The 27,153-nt window shown below is 39.7% G+C and overlaps 3 protein-coding genes across 5 annotated transcripts in view; 1 reads left to right on the forward strand and 2 right to left on the reverse strand.

Moving 5' to 3' along the window:
- The first annotated feature begins 762 nt into the window (after positions 1 to 762).
- Positions 763 to 10,116, forward strand: LOC121192845 (desmoglein-2-like). 2 transcript variants are annotated; one of them, XR_005895252.1, is made up of 15 exons: positions 763 to 954; positions 1,648 to 1,770; positions 2,356 to 2,511; positions 2,611 to 2,752; positions 2,856 to 3,019; positions 3,134 to 3,268; positions 3,360 to 3,545; positions 3,705 to 3,982; positions 4,100 to 4,242; positions 5,042 to 5,263; positions 5,803 to 6,033; positions 6,331 to 6,458; positions 6,580 to 6,933; positions 7,155 to 8,800; positions 8,950 to 10,116. XR_005895252.1 is itself a non-coding variant. In XM_041054765.1 (14 exons), the coding sequence occupies exons 1-14, from the start codon at positions 901 to 903 to the stop codon at positions 8,166 to 8,168; spliced, it is 3,330 nt and encodes a 1,109-aa protein (XP_040910699.1). In that variant the 5' UTR covers positions 763 to 900; the 3' UTR covers positions 8,169 to 10,116. The 2 variants fall into 2 exon arrangements, 1 of the variants encoding a protein (XP_040910699.1); XM_041054765.1 differs by having other exon boundaries at positions 7,155 to 10,116.
- Positions 10,117 to 14,335: 4,219 nt separating this feature from the next.
- LOC121192855 (tubulin beta-2A chain-like) lies at positions 14,336 to 18,555 on the reverse strand. Of its 2 annotated transcripts, XM_041054786.1 has the most exons (5): positions 18,437 to 18,555; positions 17,908 to 18,016; positions 17,571 to 17,579; positions 16,467 to 16,577; positions 14,336 to 15,786 (listed from the first exon to the last, which is right to left on the reverse strand). In XM_041054786.1, the coding sequence occupies exons 1-5, from the start codon at positions 18,491 to 18,493 to the stop codon at positions 14,702 to 14,704; spliced, it is 1,371 nt and encodes a 456-aa protein (XP_040910720.1). In that variant the 5' UTR covers positions 18,494 to 18,555; the 3' UTR covers positions 14,336 to 14,701. The 2 variants fall into 2 exon arrangements, with proteins under 2 accessions (XP_040910720.1, XP_040910721.1); XM_041054787.1 differs by lacking the exon at positions 17,571 to 17,579.
- A 1,447-nt stretch (positions 18,556 to 20,002) lies between these two features.
- LOC121192846 (solute carrier family 22 member 23-like) overlaps positions 20,003 to 27,153 on the reverse strand; it is a 32,608-nt gene continuing 25,457 nt past the window's right edge. Inside the window, exons 8-10 of the mRNA XM_041054766.1 lie at positions 26,729 to 26,761; positions 25,714 to 25,837; positions 20,003 to 24,752 (exon numbers count right to left, since the gene is read on the reverse strand). Of these exons, the coding sequence (XP_040910700.1) occupies positions 23,180 to 24,752; positions 25,714 to 25,837; positions 26,729 to 26,761 (1,730 nt within the window). The 3' untranslated portion in view covers positions 20,003 to 23,179. The remainder of the gene's footprint in view (positions 24,753 to 25,713; positions 25,838 to 26,728; positions 26,762 to 27,153) is intronic.

Consider the following 27,153-nt stretch of genomic DNA (forward strand, 5'->3'; position numbering starts at 1 on the left):
TAAGACACATACATAATAATTCCCTATGCTATGAAACTAATACCCAATCAGGCAAGATTAAATCTCTTTTATTTAAATTTCAGACACACCTTTGATAATAAGGAGTAGAATCAAGAATCGTGGCCCACCCAAACTGTGTCCACATGTGCCCTTTTCTTTATCTCCTTTTTCTCTCTGGGTTTTCTCTGTAAAACAAACAACTCATAAAGGCCTATACACACACACACACTCAGAAGCGGTCACACCAGTCCAATGAGCAGCTGCATGTTTGTGAACCCAGAAACCGAGGTGTCCACCTTGGGAATTTCACAGGTGCAGCTGAAGTTTTACAGATGAGTGAGAAAGTTGGTCCAAAAGCCCTCCAATAGATTTTTTAAAAACTGAGTATCAAAATCATGGATAGTAGATGCACTGCAAGCTCAGGGTGGAAATCTTGACTTCTTTTTCTTTTTCTTTTCTTTTTTCTTTTTCTTTTTTTTTTTAATCCTATAAAACTATTTCACACATTGTCACTCCAGACTGATAATGACATGTCTGCCTGGTTTGGACATGGTTTCTTGCCTCTGCCTCTCTGCCTCTCTACCTCTTTTCTTTTTTTTTTTTTTCATGGTCAGAGACAATAGGCTGCACACAAACATTACAGCTATGCAGAAAGTGGACACGGCCACTTCTTTTTCTCCGCCTGTTATCAGCAGTGGCCTGTGAGCAATCAAACGTAGGGAGGAAACGCCTTTTACTGTGCTGTAATAGTCCTTCCTCCCCTCCACAGGGTCAAAGTCTACACGAAACCAACAATAGACTACAGATAGAGTCGAGCTGAGGCGATTTCACTTCGACAGGAGGTAGCAGTAACTTTGTTGTGTGTGTGTGTTTTTTTTTTTTTAATTATTTTTCAAGCCGATGGCTCCACTGCTGAAGTGCAGCGTTTTTATCCTGCTGGCGTTCTTCTTAACGGTAAGCAATGTGTCGTTATTTGGTCCTTGTCGTTTGTAGAGTAAATGTTTTTGGGCAGGTGTGGCTCTTCTCCCGTGTGGTATTAACTCCATCAGCTGTTTTTTTTTTTTTTTTTTTGAGCGTGTAGTGAAAGTTAGACCCATCGAGTATCCGGTTAAAGATATGAGAGGAAAAGTAAATGCGCAGTGTTCTTGTTTTCGCTTACTTATTGTGCTGGAATATCACGTAACACGACTTTTTTTTTTTTTTTTTAAACTTTACACATACTTCTCTAAATATTTGAGTCCAGATATGGGAGAGAAGTCTTTATTCCATAGTACGAATAGTTCATCTCAGATTAGAAGAAGTTTTACGCTTTGAGAACTTGGAGATTATATGTGCGTATGCCTTTAATACAATATTAAAGGAGACGATGTCACATCGGGCATTTGTTGTATACGTCTTATCTTAGGCCATATTTTACTGACAAAAAAAAAAAAATCTTATGTACACGTTTCAAATTTTTATTTTTATTTATTTTTTAAATGGACCCAACCTCTCATGATGTAAAAGTAACATATGTTGTTTAAACTCATGTCATATGTGAAGGAGTCAGGAACAACAATATGCCACATGATTTTGTTACCATTACATAATAATAATAATAATAATACATGTTTTCCTCCCTCTTTTTTTTTTTTTTTTTACCTGCAGCTGGTTCCTGTGGGGGCAGAAGGAAATGGGCCAGTGTTACACAGACAGAAAAGAGAATGGATCATAGCTCCCAGAAAGCTAATGGAGAACCATGATTACACCGGCTTGGAGAGCATTGCCAGAGTGTGTACTTTTGTTCTATTCTATGAAGATCAAGTATCCTAATTCTTCATTCACAATCATTTAAAAACATACAAAATATTTCTTACATTCATGTCCATATTTATTGTGGCTACAGCAACATTTCATTCCTTAAACTAATTATGTCATTGTCAAGTAAACTGATTACTTTCCACCTCACTGGTTTTATCCTTAAGCCACCTTTGATTTTTGAAAGCCTAGTTTTGACTATGTATGAGAATATCTCACCAGACCCTTGCAACATTCATAGTGAGTCAGTTCAGACTCAGCACACGTTGATGAATACATCTTTGTTCAGATGTTTTAGCCGTGCACATGCCTGTTTGATGTCCTAAGGCTTATATTAGTTTCATATATCAGCTAGATATTGTTTTAGGTGTTAGAGTCTGATGTTGCAATTGTTGGGTGTAATTGAATGACGTTGGTTGCTACCAAACAATAAACAGGATCTGTGTGTGATTGTTCTCAACAGTTTGGATGCCAAACCACAGCTCACACTGTATGATCAGAATGACACAATTTATGTATGAGGTGGATTCATTATGTGTTTCTGTATTTGTGTTTCAGATTCGCTCTGATAAGGAGAACTTCACAAAGATAATATATGACTTAACCGGGCCAGGTGTTGACCAGCCACCTTTCAGAGTATTTTCTATTGACCATAACAGCGGCTTTGTGAAAGTCCACTCCATTCTAGACCGAGAGAATATCCCCTTCTATTACGTAAGAGCACTTATAAAGCATTTACAGTCATGTACTCAAGTTGTACAGTGAGGAAATTATGAAGTAGTTGTGATTTTTTTTTTTTTTTTTTTTTTGTAGCTAAAAGGGCTGGCAAAATACACTGACGGGACCAACGCTGAAAATGTGCTTGACCTTAAAATTATTGTTGAGGACGTGAATGACTGCCCACCAGTTGTTAAAGCACAGCAAGTTGGATCTGTTAATGAATCTAGTGCAGCAGGTATTTTGAGATATCTACAGTATACTAGTGATATGGTTCTAGAAAACAAAAGGATTTTTAACTTTACTCAGTCATCTGTTTGATTTACTTTGGTGATTTATAGGTACTTTTGTCATGAAAGTGATCGCCACTGATGCTGATGAAGAGAACACACTCCGCTCCAAGCTTTACTACAGGATTTTGGAGCAGAGTAACATAGGTGGGATGTTCCAAATCAACGCAGAAACTGGAGTGGTCACGGTCCAACGGAACACTCTAGACAGGGAGGTGAGGCACTTTTGTACATTTTTGTACAACAGGTTTTATGGGAAACTAAAATGTAGAATGCATTAATCATTGCATTGTACCTCTGATCTTTTTTTTCTTTTTTTCTTTTTGAAGAAACAAGATAAATATACGTTGACTGTTGAAGTCTCTGACATGTATGGACAACCAGGAGGACACAAAGGAAGGGGACAAATTCAGATCAACATTGGGGACATAAATGACAATATTCCAACCCTGGAAAAAGAATTGGTAGGTGTGAGTCAACTGTCACAGTTGATTCACAGTTTTTTTTAAATATATAATATTTAACACTAACTGTTCATGCGCATTTTATTTGCAGTATGAAGGGAGTGTGGAGGAGAACACTATTAATGTGGAAGTGATGAGGATCAAAGCTGTTGACATGGATCTCATTCACACTGATAACTGGCTGGCTGTCTTCGAAATAGTTTCAGGGAACGAGGCAGGCTATTTCAGCATCACTACCGATTCTAAGACCAATGAGGGAATTATCATGATTCACAAGGTAAAAGATTGCAGTTTCATTTTGATGAACTATAACTATACACAGTAAAATGAAGAATGCCATTCAGCCTACAGAATAATGCCATTCAGCCTGCAGAGTAATATTATTATGAAAGTTGATATGAACCTCATATCCTGTGCATTATCCTTGAATCTACAGCCCCTGGACTATGAGGCAGTCAAACTGCTCAATTTGGAAGTGGGTGTTTCCAACAAAGCACAGTACAATTTTGGTAGTGCGCAAATAACAGGGGCCTCAGTCCCTAAACTCTACCCCGTTAAAATCAATGTGATCAATCAGAAGGAGGGCCCCCGTTTCCAACCATCTGTCAAAGTGGTCACTATCTCTGAGGACCACACTTCCGTCTTCATCAACAAAGTCATCACTAATTATGCTGCTATTGACAGTGACACACTACAGAAAGCGACCAACGTAAGGTACAGCTACATACAGTAATGAAAGACATTAATAAACAGCAGATGCATGGATATATCTTTTTGTGTCTCTGAATTGTTAGAATTTTTGTCCTCACATGTGAGTTTTCTTACTTTCAGGTATGCAAAAATCAGTGATGATGACAACTGGCTGATTATTGATGAGAAGACAGCAGATATTAGGCTGAATAAACTGCCTGACAGAGAGTCCAAGTTCTTGATCAATGGAACATATTATGCCAAAATTATATGTATCACCAATGGTGAGTTCTTTAAATTCCCCCCGTGTACATACACTGAAAAAAATTTCGTTGAATTTACTCAATTTTAATGTTGAAAGTGGTTGCACGCAATACATTAATCTAAATCTAGACATATTTTTTTAAGTTGGCTGTACTTAATATTTTTGAGTAATTTCAAATAAATTATGTAAGTGAGAAGAGAAGAGATGAAGAGAAGTGCTCTTGAGAATTTTTTTCCTCTTTTTTGCTTACTTTTATCTTTCTGGTTGGCCCAATGTGCATTTTTTACTGCGGAGTTTTTGAACAAGACTCCATTTTATTTTGTCAAATAAAATGGAACTGGGAATTGCTCCAGACTGCCACAACTCATTGTTGTATACCGGGTTTCTCGGCCACCCCCACATCTACATATGCATTTTGATTGTTTTAAATTAAATTGTGAATTGAATTAACATATTTTACATAATGTAGAATAAAACAATTTAATTTAAAGCACAATAACAAATTATGTAACCACTATATATGAATTACATAATGAATTTAAGTAAATTAAACATGGGTTTAGTTAGAATTACTAAGGAAATGCAAAAAAGTAACAAATACTCAGAATTTTTGTGCTGAAAGTGCTTATATAATTTATTTGAAATTACTAGTACAGCCAACTTAAAAAATATGTCTAGATTTAGATGAATGTATTGCGTTCAACCACTATCAACATTAAAATTGAGTAAATTCAATGAAACATTTTTTTCAGTGTGCTGTGTATGGTGTTCCACAGGCTAATGCTAATTTTTTTTTTTTTCGCTCTTTTGTCTTTCAGATACGCCCTCAAAAACTGCCACAGGGACGATAGCCATTCAGGTGGAGGACTTTAATGATCACTGTCCAACACTGACTGCTACTACTCACACCATGTGCCTTGAGGATAATGTGATCTATGCCACAGCCGTAGACAAGGATGAGTTCCCCAATTCAACACCGTTTGAGTTCATTTTGATTCCAGAGAGCAGCAACGGGAGATGGACAGTGGAGCATCTGAATGGTAAGATCATGTAAAGAGGACAATTAGTGCTTGTTAAAGTTGCAGCAATTCACAGATGAATTGGCACAGCTCTTCAAGGTTTACAATAACCTTTAAAATTCTTTAGACAAATTCTGTATCTGACTTTAGTTTTTTTCAGTTTTTTTTTATCAATTAGATTTTTTTTTAAACTGGCTTCACACTGTATGAATTTCTGTAACTAGCAAATAAATATATTCATATTGTTAAAGTTGCTGCAAATAGATTATATTTTAAGGTCCAAAAACACATAGCATGGGGTGTTTTGCACATAGAATAAACGCACTTTGTCATTGTTTATCTCGTATCTTTTCTTATCTATTTTACTGCACATTGCAGGTTTTGTGTTTTTTCTTCTTTTTTTGTCTTGGAAAGTACTTTATAATTGTGAATTTTTAATTACTTGCATGGATCACAGGGATACTCAAATCAAATTCAACCATTTTTATGTTACTAGCTACACTTTCCCTGCTATGCCAAGTAAATGTCAGTCATGACATTTGGGTTTTGTCCTTCTTCAGGAACCACAGCCATTCTGCGAGACCAAGCGAACTTGTGGCCAGGCACCTACAAAGTGGCATTAGAGGTCAAGGACCAGCAGGGAAAGTCGTGTGCTGATGTTCAGATGATGGACGTAACTGTGTGTGCTTGCAATGCAAACACTAAAACCTGTTTGCCACGCTCAGCAAAGAGTGCAGGTTTTGGAGCTTCAGGTATCCTGCTTCTGCTCCTGGGACTGCTGCTGCTGCTGTGTGAGTCAAGTATTACCTTACCCTTTTCTTTTCACAGATGGATATTTTGATAAGGATCATTAACTTTCTAATGCAAGGCTGCCTGTCCTGACATTTTGTAGCATGCTAAGAGAGACTGATGCAAAGAGTGGATGAGTCACAATTTCTGTAAGACGCAGATCATGACTTCAGGATGTGTTAGACATTTTTTTTAATCCCTTTGTTGAATGAAAGTAATTCACTGATTGATGATTGGATTGATCTGATCAATAAACTGTACTAAGAATTTATTCTGATGTCAAATTTGTTTATTTTCAGTGGTGCCCCTGCTGCTGCTGTTCTGCTTGTGCGGAGGTGCTACAGGTTGGGGAGACTTCAAGGAGATTCCATTTGGTACAAAACAACAGCTGATTTCATATCACACTGAGGGACAGGGAGAAGACAAGGTACTTTGATTTGTGCAGTGTGAATATGAGTGGATCATATATAACGTTTAGAAATTTTTACTTTTGAAAAGTGTTACTAAAATGCTGCAACTGTGATGGAATGTCACTTTTTTTCTCACAGGAAGTTCCTCTTCTACATGTTCCAGTGGAAGTTGATGCTGGCACATTGACTACCAAGGACATCAACATTAAGTCTGGGGGAAGAGGGTACCTAACAGGATTGACTGAATTTGGAGAAGCAGCAGGTGGAGGAGCAGCAGGTGGAGGAGCAGCCTTTGGCGGCGCCATGAATTCATCCACTCTCAGAGCTGAGAACATGTACCAGTACCACCATGAGAAACACTTTGGTGGGCAAGAGCAGACAGAAATGGAGGGTGCAAACATGGGGGCAGAACACCTTTACTCCCAATACAGAACTGGGGTCTTTGATGGGATGAGTCTATCTAATCAGTTTCTGGGAGAGTACTATTCAACTGTGAGTAACACTCTGATTGAAGTTTCAAGATTATATTATTCATCAGAATAGGTTAGGATTGGAATTTGGATGATGATAAATACGTATTCAAATATGTAAAACATAGCCAGTTTTCATCTCACACTAGAAGCTGTTTTACAGGCATAGAACTGAAATACTGAATTAAACCATAACTGAAGTGTTACTGAAGTCCAACTCCTATATTCTGGTTCTGTTCACAGAAATCAAACCATGCTGCACAACGGTCCCAAGAGAAGGATGGACTGCTGGTCTATGACTATGAGGGTGAGGGGTCCCTGGCAGGTTCTGTAGGTTGCTGCAGCCTTCTTGAGAATGATGTTGATCTCGCGTTCCTCAATGACCTCGGACCTAAATTCAAAACCCTGGCTGAGATTTGTCAAGGATCAACCGTAGTGATGGAGTCTGTGGATGTTTCTAGTTCTCCTGTCAGACCAGTGTCCCCAGTCAGGCCTTCCACCTCCACCCACACACGTGTTCATACTCACACAGAAAAAATTAGGGACAGGGATCAAATTAACATCAACACGGTCAACACCTCCAATGTGGCATCTGGATCCTCTACCATTGTCCAGGAGAGAATCGCTGAGAGATCCCAGGGTTCAGCAACTGTTCCCAAGGTACATGTCCAGGACAAGCTCACCATTCCTAGTCAGACACTGCTCATACAGCAGCCCACTATGTACTATGCTGCTACACCCATGTATGTAGTCGAGCCCCAGCCCCAAGTGGTGCTTGTGGCGGGAGCCACCCAGCAGCAGGCAGCGGGTCAAGTAGGGCAAGTTGGGGTAAGTCAGGGGCTGGTGCAGGTCAGTGGTTTCCAAGGTACTCAGGGTGTGGTCCTTGTAGATAGGCAGGTTGGAATGGGTGGAGTGACAGGGCAGGTAGCACAAGGCCTTTCACAAGGAACAGTCTCCAGGTCCAGGAAAGTCTTGGTGGTGGAGAATGGGTCCTTGGGTAGAGAGCAAGGTGAACACTTAGCGCAGGGATTTGTTCAGACTGGACAGAGGTCTACCGAGCAGGGTTTGGAGGTCAGAGGTCGAGGTATGCAGGAGAAAGCTCAGAGTTTTTCAATGGGGTCACACGGTTCTTCAGGATCAACCGAGGACTTTTCCCTGACAACCACACCCCCGCACCAAGGAAGCCAGAAAGTGGTTGTGCAACATAAGAAAGTCACAGTCACTGAAAGAAATATTGAATCTAGTTCAAGAGCATAAAGCAAAGCCTTTGTTTAGCATACCCCCGTTAGCAAATATGCTATTTCAGTATATAAACAGAATTCTGTTGCTACAGATAGAGAGCTTGATAAATGGTGAATTGAAAATTACTCTGGCATTTGTTCATACCAATTTCTCGTATGCTGTCTGTATACCTTAGAGTATTACTGAAGTATAGAGTAGAATTGGGAGAAAACAAGAGGTTTTAAGAGGCATCATATGACCTCTGTTATTACGCTCCAGCTGAGGGAAGAGTCTGGCAAAACATTTCTGGTCCCAAGAAAAACCACTTACTGCTGGCACCAAATGCCGTAAAAGCACTGTATTTATTTCAGGTAAACTAGCGTGGCTTTAAGGCAGGAACAGCCAAAGTAAACAAAACTGAACTAAACCAGTCACACCTACAGTGTTTACTTTTCTATGAAACAAAGAAAGCTACAACCCTCAGACCAAATCTTCTAATCAAAGAGAATCTTGATGAGGCAGAGATCAAACAAAAAGGCCACTCAACTACATCTCTTAGGGCAGAAATAAGTCTACACTAATCAAAGTCTAATACCAGATCAGCGAGTTCCCTTCCTGTTCCAGCTCCTGACCTGCCAGGCTGAAGTGGGAAGGGAACCGCTGGACTGGTTGTACTTGGTCTTAAATCCCTGAAGGCTGCATTTGGGAACCAGTCACCACCCAGAGCACCCCTGCACAATCAAACTGGCCAACCAATCATAGCGCCTGGACTGCTAGTCAGACACATCCGTCCCCCGATAAGAACAAAAGGAGAGAGAAAAATCAAACAATCAAAAATAATGCAGTAGTGCTTAAAAATTATAGCTGTCTAATTGTAACATTAGACAGCTAGTGGGAACATTGACTCTTTAAACCAATGATGACTTATGTGCTTCTAAACTTTCACAGCATTACTATAATAGATGTGGGATTGGAAAGTGGAAAATTAGATAATTGAAAGCCAATACTCATGGTATTGGTACGCCCAATACACTTATCAAACTCCTGCAGACATAGTAGAATCATTGTGCTGGGGGCAGTTAAACTCTTACTTAGTGCTCTTTTTGATAAGAATCAGCACAGAATCAGAAAGTTTCTGTATTTCGTATCATGTTGCATTCATTCATACAGGCTTTGAACAACAGATTCAGTGCTCCGAGTGCTGTATATTTTAGTGTATATTTCTAAAGATACTTTGCCTTTGTAATATTTTAGCTTTAGCCATAAGCTGTTCTGCTGACCTTTGGATTGTTGAGCTTAGTTATACTATAACTAGTAAAGAACTTTTCTATGGGTGGCTTCCTTGGAAACTGCATGACGCATAGATAAATGCTGTTTGTAGTTTACGACTGATAAAAGCACCGTCTGCAGAAGAACCAAAGCCCAAGCCCATGATTTAGTGCACCAAGAAGGGATGAGATTCTTTTTATCAGTATGCAGCATAGTCATTATAGACTATAAACCAAAGAAAACAACACCACACAAATTCTTTATAGTATTGTTGCACTCTTTATTATTTCTACAGAATATGTGTGGATTATGGATTTTCCATGTTGTTCTTGCACAAAAATAAAAGTAACTCCAAAAGATAAAGTACATTACTTTAAGGTTGTAAAAGTATGTTTTTACACATGTATATTGTGATATAATTCCCAGATGAAGTTTTAATACGTTTTTATTGTGTGTTTGTGCGAGTGTTTGTGTGTGTTTAACATAATTTGGGTATTTGGATGGGAAAAGTAATCGAGTATGAGCTTGCCAAGCACTGAAAACATTTGGTGGAATGACATTGTTTGACATTGCTGTTCTTGCAATTGGTAGATAGGCATTTTTGTCTGTAGTTTCTAATCTGCTGTATGAATATGGCATATATTGCTTTAGAACAGTCCAGTACTAAAGCTTTTTTTAAGTTTTGCATCTCCTATCATAATAAAATCTAATTTTAATAAAAGCTGTTCTATTGGCCTGTTTTTTTCTGATTTCACACTATTGTAATATTTAAGAAATTATATAGGAACATGTTAATCATCTATCTATCTATCTATCTATATCTATATCTATATCTATATATATATATATATATATATAAAAGTACATTCTTCCATTGTATTTTGTTTTGAAATACTCAATCTGAAAGCATGGTTTGGTGCTAATTGTCAAATGTACATACCGAAACCATTCAAATACGCAGACTTTTCGATTTTCCTAGCTTAAAAATGTGAACTCTATTCCTAGACTACAAACCTACAGCATACTTCTTTGTCACATAAAACATGCTTCAGTCATTGTGGTTAAAATGTCAGAAGGATTTTGCTCTAAGCTTTTCCAAGTTGACAGCAGCATGACTCCTTTGAATGTAACACCTGTTTTTTGTGTTGGTTTTTTTTTTTTTTTTTTTTTTGTTTTTTTTTTGTTTTTTTTTTGTTTTGTTTTGTTTTGTTTTGTTTGTTTGTTGGGTTTTTTTGTTTGTTTGTTTGTTTGTTTGTTTTGTTGGTTTTTTTTTTTTTTTTTTTTTTTTTTTGTAGCTGTCCGGAAAAGATTCCCTCATGCTTCATGCAAACAAAGAACAAAAAGTAGAAAAACAGGTTTCCCTCATGGATTAGAGTACACGTGGTTTACATGAACAAGGCAGGTGAAGTCTGAAAATGGCCAGTGGGTTTAAATGGGTGGGGCAGGGCAAGAGCCATATTTCAATCTTTCTAACCAGAGCTGAAACTCAGCTCTTTGGCATATTTTTTTTTTCTTATGCTTTCAAGGATAAAAAACAAATTCACAGAATCATGATTGTACCATTGTGATGTTACCTGATAGAACACAAAAGCAAAAAAAAATGTTCTACTTCAACCTCAGTTGTCAGACTACCGGTCATTCGGTCAGCGGATGGGGGAAAGGTTTGACTGTGCGCAAGCTGACTTGTGTGCTATGTAAAAAAGCCTGAGAAGTACCTTAGTTTTTCCTGCAGTATTTTCATACATGTATATAATGTCCCCAGTAAGAAACATGCCACCTTTCTAATAATTGTGTAAATACTAGAGAGTGAATCTGTATCACAGAGGCTGCTCATTTGGATGTTGTAAAAGAGCATGCAGTTTGTTCTCATACCATCACTAAGGTGTGTATTCTTGTGAGCAGATAAAGAATACAGATTCTCAGTTACAGCATGAATCAGTTTTTCCGAAAACACCTATCAGAGATTGGCTCTCAAAAAGTTCTTACAAAGTAAATGAAGCCTTGAAAGAGGGACTTCTACTTGTCCAGACGGTTACTCTATCATATAATTATCTTCTTAATCGGCGCCTGACAGTAATCTTCCCCACAGTCTCATGCTGAGGTAAACATTCCATCTCAGGAGGTTTGTGACTTTGTGCGGGCTGTTTTATCTGAAATACATCAACTTAAAACAGCTTTATTGACTCGTAAGTATGATCAAATTCAAGTCCTGCCATTACTCCTCCTGGAATTTGAAAGGCCTCCCAGGGGTGATCTGACTGACAGCTTGGAATGCAAAAGATCTACTGTATACCCCTCACTTCTATACTGAAAAAAATGTTTCATTGAATTTACTCAATTTTAATGTTGAAAGTGGTTGCACGCAATACATTCATCTAAATCTAGACATATTTTTTAAGTTGGCTGTACTAGTAATTTCAAATAAATTATATAAGCATTTTCGGCACGTCGGAGTATTTGTTACTTTTTTGTATTTCCTTAGTAATTCTAACTAAACCCATGTTTAATTTACTTAAATTCATTATGTAATTCATATATTGTGGTTACATAATTTGTTTTTGTGCTTTAAATTGTTTTATTCTACATTATGTAAAATATGTTAATTCAATTCACAATTTTATTTAAAACAATCAAAAAGCATATGTAGATGTGGGGGTGGTCGAGAAACCCGGTATACAACAATGAGTTGTGGCAGTCTGGCGCAATTCCCAATTCCATTTTATTTGACAAAATAAAATTGTCAAATAAAGTGCACTAAAGTAAGGCACATGTGTAGCACATGTAAGGCACATGTGCTACACATGTGCCTTACATGTGCTCTTTCTCAGGTAGATTTTATCAGAATGTTGATCCTGGTGTGAAGTGCTGGTGGTGATGTGTGTGGTATGAACATTTGGAGGAGGGAGTGAAGGAGAGAAGTCACACTGTGATCGTGTATTTGATTTATTGAATTTAAATTTTGTTGACCTGTCTCCTTTGTTGCACTTCTTCCTCTGTCAGACCAGGAACAGCCAAACCTGAGCTGGAGCGGTCCATTTGGTTAAATAGGGGGGTTCACGGGGGAAGAAACCAAGAGTGGGAGGGGTGTTTTGTCTTTTGTGGTGAAATGACCTGTATAAGTATCTTGTTTAAAAAGAAATATGTGTTTTTAAAGTAAGTTTAACTGAACTTCCATTTGATAATATGTTATTTAGTATTGGGATTATTGTAAGTGTGCTGGAAGAGATAATTGATATTGATTTCTTGGTGCAGTCCACCAGTATAAAAGTGAGGAGGCTGTGGTGGCCGGAGCCTAAAGGAGAGAAGCACAGCTCCTGAACACAGCTCCACATTATAGCTCCTGCCATGGGCCCAAACTTTAAGAGTATAACCAGAAAGGCAGTTTAGAGCGAATTTTTTTGTTCTGTATTATTTTGATTCTTCTTGAGAAGTGCTCTTGAGAATTTTTTTCCCCCCTTTTTGCTTACTTTTATCTTTCTGGTTGGCCCAATGTGCATTTTTTACTGTGGAGTTTTTGAACAAGACTCCATTTTATTTTCAAATAAAATGGAATTGGGAATTGCTCCACACTGCCACAACTCATTGTTGTACAGGTTTCTCGGCCACCCCCACATCTACATATGCATTTTGATTGTTTTAAATAAAATTGTGAATTGAATCAAAATATTTTACATATGTAGAATAAAACAATTTAATTTAAAGCACAATACCAAATTAGCTAACCACAATATATGAATTACATAATAAATTTAAGTAAATTAAACATGGGCTTAGTTAGAATTACTAAGGAAATCAGAGTAACAAATACTCAGAATTTTTGTGCTGAAACTACTTACATAATTTATTTGAAATTACTCAAAAATATTAAGTAAAGTCAACTTAAAAAATATGTCTAGATTTAGATGAATATATTGCGTGCAACCACTTTCAACATTAAAATTGAGTAAATTCAACGAAACATTTTTTTCAGTGTACCTTGCAAGATCACCTTCTCTATTTTCTCTTATACTTCTTCCATTATTTTCTTTCCTCCAGGATTATTTGTTTAAAATTAATATTTGCTTTTGCTCCAGCCTTAGAGGGAAAAGGGTTAATAACATGATTTGCTTCTAATTTACTTCTAATTGCATTACTGAAAAGTCTGTTGTGATATGATGGGTCTTTTTTTTTTTTTTTTTGAATTGGCCATCAGTCTTGTCAAAGCAGATGGTTTCCATAAACTCTCAGATGGAACATTTTTGCTTGACAGCTGTGACTTGGGTGTGGCCAGAAGTGCATATTTCAAACTTATATCCCTTTCAGAATACTTCAACATCCAGTTTCTGCCCTAACTGCCTAAAAGGCAGGGTGTGCCCGAGTGTGTTCTTGGGAACTTCAAGCATCATATCAGCAAAGTTCATCGTTTCACTGTCATGGTGTGTCACAGTGTCACATTTTTAGGTTTCTGGTGATTGATGAGTCTCCTATTACTTTCTCTGCAAGTTATTTATTTACTGTTGCTGAACTGCTCCTTGGGTCACTGGTTGTGTGTCACACTTGTGCGTACTACACAGTAGCATTATTTATTAAAGATTCTCCTAAGTCAGCTTTTTGTACTGGTTGCTTCACTTTATGTTTTGGTCCACATTACCATAATGAAGGAACATGATGGGTTTTAAATAGTTTTTGGACAAAATGAAGCTCCGTGGCACAAAGGAATAAGCTATATGAGGATTTAGATATACAGACCACTTTGATAGTAACATAGTAAAAAGAAAATTTTCTGTTTTGGTCTTTTAATGGGTTAGTTTAGTTTTTAAATAGGTTAGTAGGTTTAATAGGTTAGTTTAGGGCCTATATTGTGATGAATGAAAAGAAAGTTTGCTTTTACTCTTTATCCCTCTTTAACTGTCAAATAAAAACAGGACAAGTATTGAGAGGAGTGGATGTTTTATTTGAGACTTGAGACAGTGACTGTATGCTGAAGTAAATGTTACAAAACTGTATTTAGGACAAGACTGTACTGGTTTTTTGTGTTTTTTTTTTTTACACTGGCAAAGCATAACTTGGAAAACCAAAAACTATAATACTTACATATTTTTAAATTCTAATACCACTCATAATGTTTGTCAGTAAAAGCCATATCTATATGCATCATAGTTTTTGCTAAACAGTTATATTTCATCATGATCTGCACAATGCAACATGTAGTTGAACATTTGCATCTCTAGCGTGCTTCTTATGATCACACTGCACTGTCCAACAACAATTACTATTTGGAGGGTCTGGTTCACTCAGAATGTCAGGTCAGTGTTCTATAATCAGTGGCGAACATCGTGGCGCACTTCCTCCTCATCCTCTATTTCATCTTCTTCAAATTCACCCATCTCATCAATGGTGGCATCCTGATACTGCTGATACTCAGACACCAGGTCGTTCATGTTGCTCTCAGCCTCGGTGAATTCCATCTCATCCATGCCCTCTCCTGTGTACCAGTGGAGGAAGGCCTTGCGGCGGAACATGGCAGTGAATTGCTCCGAGATCCTCCTGAAAAGCTCCTGGATAGCGGTGCTGTTGCCAATGAAGGTGGCGGACATCTTGAGACCACGGGGTGGGATGTCGCAAACGGCGGTCTTGACATTATTCGGAATCCATTCGACAAAGTAGCTGCTGTTCTTGTTTTGCACACTCAGCATCTGCTCATCCACTTCCTTCATTGACATACGGCCACGGAAGATGGCTGCCACGGTGAGGTAGCGTCCGTGACGAGGGTCACAGGCTGCCATCATGTTCTTGGCGTCGAACATTTGCTGCGTGAGCTCTGGCACAGACAGGGCACGATACTGCTGACTGCCCCGGCTTGTGAGTGGTGCAAAGCCTGGCATGAAGAAATGCAAGCGAGGGAAGGGCACCATGTTGACAGCCAGCTTACGGAGGTCAGCGTTGAGTTGGCCAGGGAAGCGGAGACAGGTGGTCACCCCACTCATTGTGGCTGACACTAGGTGGTTGAGGTCTCCATAGGTAGGTGTGGTCAGCTTCAGGGTGCGGAAGCAAATATCGTACAGGGCCTCATTGTCAATGCTAAAGGTCTCATCTGTGTTTTCCACTAGCTGGTGGACAGAGAGAGTTGCGTTGTAGGGTTCCACCACAGTGTCGGACACCTTTGGGGAAGGCATGACGCTGAAGGTATTCATGATGCGGTCAGGGTACTCCTCGCGGATCTTGCTGATGAGCAGTGTGCCCATTCCTGAGCCTGTACCTCCGCCCAGAGAGTGGGTGAGCTGAAAGCCCTGGAGGCAGTCGCAGTTCTCAGACTCCTTCCTCACCACGTCCAGGACCGAGTCAACCAGCTCAGCTCCCTCGGTGTAGTGACCCTTGGCCCAGTTATTTCCTGCTCCACTTTGACCTGCATGTTGAAATAAATAAATAAAAGACAAATAATGACACCGCTTTCTGCTAAGGCATACTTTTATAAAGGGTTTACAAGTTACTACTTGTACTACAACTACAAGTTGTTTATTGATGGACTGCAATGAATCATACGTGATCCCGGAGGATGGATCATATTGACTCGTGACACATCTTGACAACTTTAGGACACACTGCCATGAAATTTGACACAGACATGTCTAGACATGGTAAAGGACACTCCTGGTGGGCTATAATTTTATTGGTTCAGGATTAATTTAAAACTTAAATACAGTTCTTCTGATTGTGTGTTTTCTGGTAAGGAGAAATAAAGTCATCCTGTGATGCAGTTTTTTTTTTGTTTTTTTTTTGGCTCGTTTGTGATCAGCGCTGCAGCACCATCTCCTAGCAGATTATTTTTTTCGCTGAGTCACCACAAGAGCTGTCTCTGACTGTCTGACACAGCTGCACATGGACAATGCATCACACAACTGGCACATCGCTGAGAGGCTGCAGAAGCTTTGTGCTGGGGAATATACAGTACTCTGCAGTGCTCTGAGGTGAAACTAAACACATCTTTATAGGATGTGACAGCAGTCGCTGACATACACACATATTGTTCTCTGTGTGCAGCTGATTCAGAATGAGTGGTGACATCATGATTTATCGTCCACTCACCAAAGACAAAGTTGTCAGGCCTGAATAGCTGTCCAAATGGGCCGGAGCGGACTGAATCCATGGTTCCTGGCTCCAGGTCCACCAGAATGGCACGGGGGACAAATTTGCTGCCTTTGAACCAAACAGCAGAGGATAGAGGGATAGAGAGAAGTAATGGATGGAAGGGCGGCCTACGATATCGACAGTCTCAGTGTGTTTGATGGCAGAGCATTTGTACTTTATTTTTATATGCATTAGTATACTGATCTAAAAGGATGTTAATACAGCAGAACTTTTTGCTAATGTAATCTTTCAGGTAAACAGCTTTTATGTTTAAAGGACACCACAGCCTGTCCATCAAGCTGGATTTTTAAAGGCTGCATGGTGCCTTCTATTGTTTGTTTCGTGCTCTTTACTTTGCTCCACCCTCTCCATCTGTGATCCATCTTGCAAGAAAACTGCTGCAGCATGCTGCACTGCTTAACATAGACCAGTGGGGCTTTTCGAAGTGCTGAGCTCTGCAGAGTTCATTCAAACAAAAATGCCATCTTCCCGTGCTCATGCCTCTTTTTGTTCTCATCCTCTCCTCTGCTAAAGTCTTAATGTTGCTTGCCTCTGTAAAAAATCTGCCAATTTGTCCTCATTGTTTTTAAGGAGAAATTGATTAGTGGGACGCTCAAGTCTACATGCAGTAGTAGTGCACTAAGTGACACTGATGTCAGCATGCAACATGGAAACAAAGGATCAATAATGCCCGCTGCTAGGAAATAGGGTAGGGGTAGACAGTTGTAGTGAATATGCAGTGTCGGCCTACGTGGGCTTCCTGTTCAGGCCTTTCATTTAGCCAAAGCGGATGAATGGGCACTGTTTGATCCCAAACATAGATCTGCACTGACTTGTCCTTCCCTGAAAACATCAATCCAAAGGCTGACACACAAGAGCTAATGCTTTATGATCACATTTGGGATTTGGGTACAGTTTGACTGTTTAATGTGCAGTAGCTGGGAGCAACAACACAGGATGCATTTGGAATGACCTTCAACATGCCACGCCAATAAAATCAAATATTGAGATGAGGCCAAGGCACAGTGAGCTCGGGGGCAGCAATACAGAGACTGCAGATACCTGTACTCCCTATAGAGAGAGAGAAAGAGGGAGGGAGAGACAGGGAGACAGAGAGAGAGAGAGAGAGAGAGAGAGAGAGAGAGAGAGAGAGAGAGAGAGATATTTTAGCAGGTTCACTGTCCTAATTTTTCCCTGGACTCATGGTGGGACCTACTTTCCCCTCACAGCTAAATTGGTGACATGAGCATACTGTGGCATTCAAATGAGGTCTGTGTAATGTAAGGTCATGCAAGGATAGTGAGTAATGGAAACAAAGCTGTATGTGGTGATCAGTTATTCAGATGTAAACATACATTCTGATTTATTTAAAACAAACGTGGAATTTTTTTATTCTTACCTGATGCTTCATTGTAGTACACATTTATCCTCTCCAGCTGCAGGTCACTGTCACCTTGGTAACTACCAGTAGGATCGATGCCATGTTCATCACTTATCACCTCCCAGAACTTAGATGGGACAAACATAATCACTTCAACTTCAATTGTTGGGGTCATTAAGCACCAAATCATGGCATGAAAACGCGTAAAAACACGTGCGTCAAGCCTCGTTTTAATTATTGCGCATCTGCTTGGCGACAAAATGTCATGCAGCAGTGGGGGCCACATCACTGCAGCCACTGGCTCCGAGCAAAGCCCAGTCCGACTGAACCGCACCCTTCACATAAATAAACAACTAACAGCCTATCCCAAACTTTTTTTTTGAAAGATATATTTATTCATTTCTTCCTCTAAGAGGCGCTAAACGGATTATTTAAATGACTGGAGTCTATAAATTGTTCAACACAAAAATCCCTGGAAAATAACACATTAAAATTATAATTAATTCCTTAATCTACCCCTTCCTAAATTAAATGATAACATTTATACCTTCGCCCCAATCTGATTTCCACACTGCCCGGCCTGGATGTGAACGATTTCCCTCATGGTGCGCTGCGGATGCGGGCAGAGAGCGTCCTGTCTCGACTTCACCTGCGTCCAGTCTTCAGTCTCTTGCCGCTGTGTTTCTCAACATCAGCACTTGCCTCATTTCTAGGGCGAGTGTTGAGCCGGCGAGATAGATAAACGTGCTGCTGGTCAGATGACGTTACACCCAGCGCTGCATCCCCCAGTATCCCCGTCAGCCAATAGGAGCGCCCCGGTTTGATGCAGTGGACCAGAGGATCATGCTGCATCATCCTCCTGACATCACCTTGTCCCAAGCAGAGAAAATGTGGCCTTTTTCTTTTTTTACGCCAGGGGCTGAGGTTGTTCTATAAACTTAAGCGATTGTTTTCCCTGCCAGGAAATGTAAAACTTTATCAGAGAAATAATTGAAGACTGCACGTGTGCTGATTCAGTCAGGACTGAGGTGGGTGGATAAAACATGAAGGAGCAACTATACAGTAAGCAGTTAGTACAAAGGAGCCTGTTGTTTCAAATACCAGGTTGAAAAATACGGTTTGATGAGGCAGTGTAACCATCGCTGTGAATTCAGAGATTTTCATGTTTATTTTGAATAAGAAAAAGAGAAAATTCTATGACCAGGGCCGGGTTAACTAGCTCTTGGTCCCTGGGACAAAAATGAGCTGCAAGCCTTTATACTCCAACATCCCTAACCACACCCATCTTTGCTGTATATTGTGATAGTATGATTGTGATAGTTTGATTAAACACAGCTTTGTTAAAGGACATGCAGCAGCATGATATCAAGTCAAATTGAAGTCATATTTTACTTACATAATCTAGCCCAATATTATTAATCAAAGTTTGTCTCAAGAAGCTTAGCAATCCAGATCCGACATCCTCTGACCTCACAACCTCGAATCAGATGAGGGAAACTTCTCCAAAAACCCTTTAACAGAAAAAAAAAATAGAAGAAATCTCATAGTCTTTTATCTAAGTGTCATCTATATATAAAACTGGATTTTAACAAAGGGCCCCTTTATAAGACAGGTCCTCAAGACTGTGTAAAATGCTGGAGCCACCTTGGGCAGGGCAACTAGTTTTCCGTTTTGAAGCCATGTTGCGGCGTTGCTCTACGGACAGCAGAAATATTTCAAAATTGGATGGATTGCTATAATAGTTTGTACAGGCATTCATGGTCCTCAGGGGATGAATCCAAATAATTTTGTTGATCCCTCACAGGGGAGCTAGCATGGCTATAGACTCTTAGCTATGTGGAAAAGTTTCAGGTCCCCCAGTTGGTCTTGGGGAACTGCCTGCTCTGCCTGGGTGTTAAACCCAGCCTTGGCTACAATCCTTGTGATTTCGGAACCCTTTGAAACCTCACTGGATAACTTATATTTCTATATAACCTATGTAGAAAATGTAAGAAGGAAGTGTGAGACTGTTTATTTTTTCATTCTTTAAAAGTAATTGTCATTTTGCTTGGGATCAGCTTTTAATAAAATCCACAAAAGCTGCTATAAAAGAAAAGACACACTGCTAATCGTAGTTGATCAATAAATAGTGGTTTATTTTAACAACAGGTATGGCTTATATACAAGTGCATCATGTCTGTTAAAACAAAAAAACAAAATGAAACCAAACAACTGGAAATTATAAATGGTACAATCCATGGTTTTTACATTCATTCAAATCTCCCATCAAGAGATTCTGAGTCGTCACGGTTGAGAGAAGCGAAACCTGAAATGTGTGCACTGGGAACATTATGTCTCAGAGACTTTTATTTACCAAGTTCAAAACTGTTCAGCAGTCCATCCATATTATGATCCAGGACCTTTCATGCTATCCAAGCTGGGTGTTTCCACGCCTTTACTATTTACAAAGACATAATCCAATTTTTCTTTTTTTTTGCTTGTCCACCAGTGAGTGTCTGCCTGTCCACCCTATCGCTGGTGCTGACATAGCTTTGGATTGCTTTCACTGATTTTTACATTAGTTTTACTTCAAATAAAGTCAAATGAAATGCTTACTAAGACTGATGAAACAGTTCCCACCAGCACTGTTGAATAGCTGCATGGGAGTTGGGAAAGTGGAAGCAACAGAGGAGACTCTGGTTGTATTGTGCTGTGTCATTGTCTTTACACTGGTGTTGCATGGGGTTCCGGCCATACACAGTTCAATATCTGCAATACGCACACTGAGACAGAGAGACCAACACTCACAGACAACGAGAACTCTGAGTAATGTGAAGCTACTGACCACTGCAGACAACCCACTCTCTACTGCAGACGCCAAGAATTCCTTGTTAAATCCAGGTTCAACACCCTGTTCCACAAAGTCAATTACATGTGGGTCTACTGCAAAAGTTAATGTGTAACTAGTAATTTCTGTATCGTATTCAAAATCCAACTCCATTTTCCCTTTTTTTTTTTTTTTTAAACTGTCAAGATTCCAAGCTCCACCAAACCTGACATCACATGATTGCAGGGCATTGTGCTTTGAGGCATAGCAGCATGGCGTACATATGTTAGACATTAAATGTTCTCATGAATCTGTCAGTAAATGGAAGTTTGTTGGCTTGATGATCTATCTAAAGAAATCATCATCACCTGCATCAATCAAAAATAGAGCTTTCATTCTTGATTCAAGCTTCATTTGAGAAAAACACCCAAGTACCAGTCATTCAGATACCGAAAGATATGTAGCCTTTGTCAGTGCACATCTGACTTGGATAAAAAGAAAAGCAAATTTTGGTGAGTAAAGTACCTGTAATTTTCTTCATAAGTGTACCACAAGATGGTGAGAATAACAGAAGATCTCCTGTTATGTCTGTTAAGTGTTGTCTTTGACTCCTGAATAACACCTCAATAGAACAATACTCCCTGGATAAATGTAATATGATATACTATGAGAGAGTTTTATCACATTTGAAATGACAAGACATCATTCAGTTGGCTCTAAAGTTTTACAGTACAGTGTAATTATTATTACTTATTATTATTATTATTATGAGGATTGTTGTAAACAGTGGTCTATCTGTAATCACACATCTTCCTTAAACAAATATTACAACCTTCAATCTATAAAGTATGTAACTACAACTGTCAAGTTACACACATAGTTAAGTCAAGTATAATGCTGTCCACAGATGGACATGGACTTTGGAAGAAAAAGTGCCTCCTTAAGCAAGAGTCTGTCAATTAAAGATTATGAATAGGATTTGACCTGTATTCTAAAAGGTCATTTGGACAAATGTATTGCATTTTTTTTTTACTTAGTTGTGCTTGTGAATGTATCAACACACTGACATACATTAACTATGTTAATGCCAGAACATGATTTGGAAAACACACTGAAGGTTAGCGATGTTGTGACAATTGGCAATCACATCAAATATTTTGTCATCCATGGGTTTCATTTCAAAAATAGCTTTTGTCATTTTTTTTTTTTTTTTTTGTAAGGTTTGCTAGTTTGTTTTGCTGACATGTTCACAATTATTTTCATGCTTTGTCCCCACTGCAAATAATAAGGTGCCACCACACTGAGATGACACAAATACTGTTAGAATGAAGTATAGCTTTGTACAATAAGGGCACGCCATGGGAGATTGTTCAAAATAATACTCTGAGTTAAAAAAAAAAAAAAGAATCAAGCTCAACAACTAATTACGCATCTGTACTTACAATTTCACATTTACAAATAAAAGCATTTGCATACCATAAATTTCATTGAAAGAAACGATTGGAAAAATAAAAGTTTCTTCCGACCTACAAAATACGGGTCATTCTTTTTGCTAATATCACTGTTCATACAATGAACCATGTATTGACGACAGTAGTTTAGCTCAGTCTTATCTCTCAAATCTAATTCTTCAAATCATGATACAGCTTCCAGTCTTTTATTAATTTGAGAAATAATAAAATCTTCTTTTTAATTTCTTAAGTTTGAAATAGGGTTTATCTGATTCACTTTAATCCACTTTCAATCTACGGCAGGGGACCACACTAACAATATTTCTCAAAATACTTGTCAATACTAATGTTTTGGCACTATGTCTACACTTAATTTTGGTCAGAGTAGTTTTTGGCATTGTATTTAGAAAAATCACTCGAATTTGGATTGTTTACCTTCATAACAGCAGAAAGTACTTTGTAACATTCAGATTTTCTTGTCCACACAAGTAAGGCGATATTTTTTTTTTGTTTTTTTTTTTATAAATATGTTAGACGGACATTTTATTTGAGCAAAAGTACCAGTGATTAGATTTTTTTTTTTTCATTTGTTTGTTGGTTTGTTTTTTAGCATCATTGCATCTCTCACCAGTCCTGATGACACATCTTAGTGATTGTGGGTATAGTCGTAAGTCTCTAAAATGACAGACAGTGATTTCCCATTCATTTACATCAAAGTAGTTTATCGGCTGGTGATTTCCAGTGACATTCAAAAAGAGCAGAAGATACTGTCACATAGTCACAAACCAGCCTCTGGCACTCTCCCCCTTGCATGGTCTCCTTTATTGACTAAATGCAGGAAGAGGTGGAGGGAGGGGGGCAATGAGAAACGTACAATAATCCTGCAAGATATGCCCTACTCAACTCCAGGTGGGGACAGTCTTCATTAAGTGTCTGAAGTCTGAGTAGGACCCCCCACCCTTTGGGTATTTATGTGACGTGGGCTGCCTCCTGGTGCAACCGTAAAGCTTCTTTTCCTGGCTGCAACACTGGATCACGATGATGGCACAGTGTTGACCGTGTTGTTTTCTGTGCTGCCACTGTCCCTGATGGGGAGGACACCAGAGTCTATGGGGGAGGAGACAGTGCAGTCCATTAGAGAGGAGGGGGTTGCTTCTGTAGAGCCTGAATCCGTGATGGAAGTTGGTACTGAACCTAAGGTGAGGGAAGCAGCTGAATCTGTTACAGTGTCTGTGACAGTGGTTGATTCTGGACCGGAGGTGTGCACAATGTCTGTGACGGGGAGAATGGTAGGAGAGTCAGTGGTGCTGACAGTATCTATGACAGTGGGAGTGGCAGAGTCCTCTGAAGGCGAATGGCCTGAGTCAATGGGTGGAGGCGGAGTGGGTGATGGGAAAACAGTGACTAGGCTAGGGGGAGTAGGGGAACGAGGAGATATATCATTAACGCAGGGAGAAGAAGAGTCTAATTGTTGCGGTTGGGAGTCTAAAACAGGAAGTGCGGGGGAGTCTCTAGTTGAAGGAGGAGATAAAGATTCATCTACTATTTTTAACTTGATGGGAATGTCAGAGATTGTGATAATGGAGGGTGAAGGGTCAGTGGAAATGTTGCAGTCCATCATAGGGACAGGAGAGGGAGCTGGGGATGGAGGGAGACCGTCATGCATAGATGGAGTAGGGGAGTCGTAGGGAGTAGTAGTAGGAACTAAAGTGGCATTAGTGTCCTCTGGTAAAGCTGGGTCAAATTTCAGGGCAATATTGTCAATGTCATTACTTAGGGGGTTTGGGGACTCTAATGTGGAGCTAGGCGGGGGCTCAATGATGGGTGTGGTGCAGATCAATAAGGAGGCAGGGACAGTTTGAGGGACAGGGGCAGTGGAAGAGTCCAGTGAAGGGGCAGGGGTAGCAGCTGACACTTTCGTAGGAGAAGGACCAGTGTCATTCATTTCAGGAAGGGCAGTGTCCGTCAAAGGATCAACAGAATCCTGGACTGTCGCTGGAGGTTCTTCAGCATTGGCTAAAAGTGGGTCTGTGATGCATGGGGCTTTGTGTAAAGGAGTGGAAGACAGCAGGTGGTCTTTACTGGCATGTATGATACTGTCTTTACCCAGTGTTGTGATGGGGGCAGTTGTTAAAGATGAAACCGACTGACCATTAGGGTCTTTAGGCTCAGGCTTGCCAGAGTGGACCTCCATGAATGCTGGGGCAGACATATCTCCAACTGATGGAGCGGTCAAATCAACAGCAGATGAGGCGGTGGAGTCCATGGTGGACACTGCCGTGGCAGCTGCCTCGTGGAGTGGCGTGTCGTGCACCCTGGTGTAGTCCCTGCTGCTCTCAGACTGCGCCAGCAAGAGGCGCTGTTCTCCAGGTTTCCTCGGGGGAAGGAGAGGTTGACGAGTGTAGCTCTCGCCGTCAGCCAGGGTCTCAGGGAGGGGCTGGTAACGGGTCTCTGGCAGCAGGAGAATGCAGATGATGCAGATGAGAGTGCAGCAGGCAAAGATAATGTGATGAAGGAAATAGCCCTTCTGATTGTGGAGCTCCATTATGGGTGCAGTCAGCATGCCGAAGCCAGCGCTGGCTAGGACCAGGCCCAGACCACCACCCCTATGGAGAGAAAGAAAACGCTGTCACCTGGTAGGACTTATGATCAGACGCACATAAAAACTTCATAAACCTATACATCAGCCAAAAGGGAAGACTAAGTTCACTAGAATCAAAGTAAATCATGATCTATCACCTAAATCCTCTACACAAAGGGAAGCTCTTATTTGTGCTGTATGCTTCTGTTGACGTATCTCTGCCATTTTATCAAACATCAGCAGAGAGTGCTGCAGTACCACTAAACGCCGTCTCCTACATGCGATCTCATTCCTCTCCTGCCGTTGCCTAAATTCACCAGCAAATGGCGCCCTTCAAGCACTGTCAGTAAAACAACACCCCTTACATAACCCCAGATAATGAACATCCAGTGCTGTGTCATATATTCTTAGAGGGGATGGCTAATTTGTACAAGATGTGGATTACATTTGACACTGAACTGTGAGAGTCTGTTGTTTCCAGCAGCTCAATGATTTCATACCCGCCTTTAACAGGGGGACGAGCAGCTAATCCATCTGTAGGAACATGTTATGTGATGAAAACCAGCCACTGTAATACCTGAATATATGCTAATCAGGACAGTAAAACAGTTAAGTCTAGTCAAGTCAAATATATTTATATAGCATTAAATCATAACGAGTTATCTTAGGACACTTTTCAAAAAAGAGCAGGTCTAGACTGTTCTAGTATTTACTGAGATCCAGTGTTCCTCCAAGAGCAACCACTGGGGAATAAAAAGAATTTTAACCTGTTCTATTTTTCTTATTACTTGTAAATTTAAGGCATTTATAATTTCATGACACAAACAAGAGCAAACATGAGCAAACTGTGGCCTAATCACCTACAAGTTTAATGACAAAGCATGAGTTATGCATTACAAAAAAAAAAAAGGGTAAATTTACTCCTCATAAGAGTAAAAAACAAACCGTGATGATACAGTCCCAGTGTTTGGGTTGGGTCGGCTTACCTGATCACAGTGGGTGTGATCTCAGCACAGAAGAAGATGCTAAGGTTGCTGACTGCGTGGGAGGAGAACATGCCGATGATGGAGAATGCAATGGAGAAGTTCTTATTCAGCGTACCTGAGCTATCTGCAGACAAAGCAGGAGATGCACACATATGGCAATTTAGACTCAGTACCCTGAGTAGTCAGTAAAAGGACAACAATGCTGTACAAGTAAATATGGGAAATTTTTTTTGCTTTCATAAATTATCACAAACTGTATCACCTCCATAAAAACAATATCCTAAACCATCCATATAAAATGGTTCTGCAAATAAATGTATAATAAATGTGTGTCTATACAAGAGATTTAGGAGTTTCAGAATTTCAGAATGTATCATCACAGTTACTTTCTAACTGCCTATGTGAAAACCTGAAGGTTACGTGCCTGAGGTTTCCCAGTGCTAATGTTTATTTTGATGAACTACTGAGAGCCTACAAAAAGACCAGTTAGCCCAAAGATGGTCTGCATTAAAAACCATCTTCATTTTTTATGAATAAGACATGCTGAAGATGGCATAGAGAGGATCAGAAGAGACTGCTCTGTGATCAGCTCTTGCTTCCCACAGGGGGATTAGTGTGGAAAGAATAAAGACACTGATAAACAGAGGAGAGCAGTGAAGGAAGGCTGGTGGTGAGATTCAAAGGTCTATAACAAAGAGACTCACCCTCCTCAACACAAAGGGGATACATAAGTGAAAAGCTGGTCATAATTACATCTAGGACTTCATTATGGGTCTCTGTATCTGCATGCAGCACGTTTCGTAAAACCTCATCAAGATAGTGCAGCAACCTTAGTGATGTGATAAGAGTCATGTTGTAAGGTGATTCAATTCACACTTTGAAAGAATGTGAAGCTGATAAATTTGATGGTGGGAAAGAAAAACATGTAAGCAACTACTGATCGGTTTATCTGCCCAACTCAGACATTATCAGCAAAAACAAGGCTTTAGAATTAGAATTAAAGTGATGATCCTACCTATATTCAGGTGGACACTGTACTTCCCCAGCACTAGAGGAGAATTAAAGAGATCAACAGATATGTATCAATAAGAAACACAAAACAGTAACATCATATGCATTCAGCTAATGGAGTAAGTCCAGAGTCAAACATTAAGAACAAAAACATGCACACATGTTGCACAAAAATTGTCAACACAGTGTTACAAAACAAACAACTTCATCTGGGAACATGAAACATGAGCATAACCTTGATGTGTTGACCCAGGTTAAACATTAAGTCTTGGTCATTTGTAACTGAATAAACTGACTTGTGTACTGTTTTGATCATCTGGAGCACATTTTGGTACACATTGACTAAAACAGCAATTTGTAATCATGTCTGACTACTCCATTACAAACAACTAAAGGTAACTGAGCTCTTACATAGTTCACTCACAACAA

The sequence above is a fragment of the Toxotes jaculatrix genome, chromosome 14, assembly GCF_017976425.1.
Source record: "Toxotes jaculatrix isolate fToxJac2 chromosome 14, fToxJac2.pri, whole genome shotgun sequence".
NCBI lineage: Eukaryota > Metazoa > Chordata > Actinopteri > Toxotidae > Toxotes > Toxotes jaculatrix.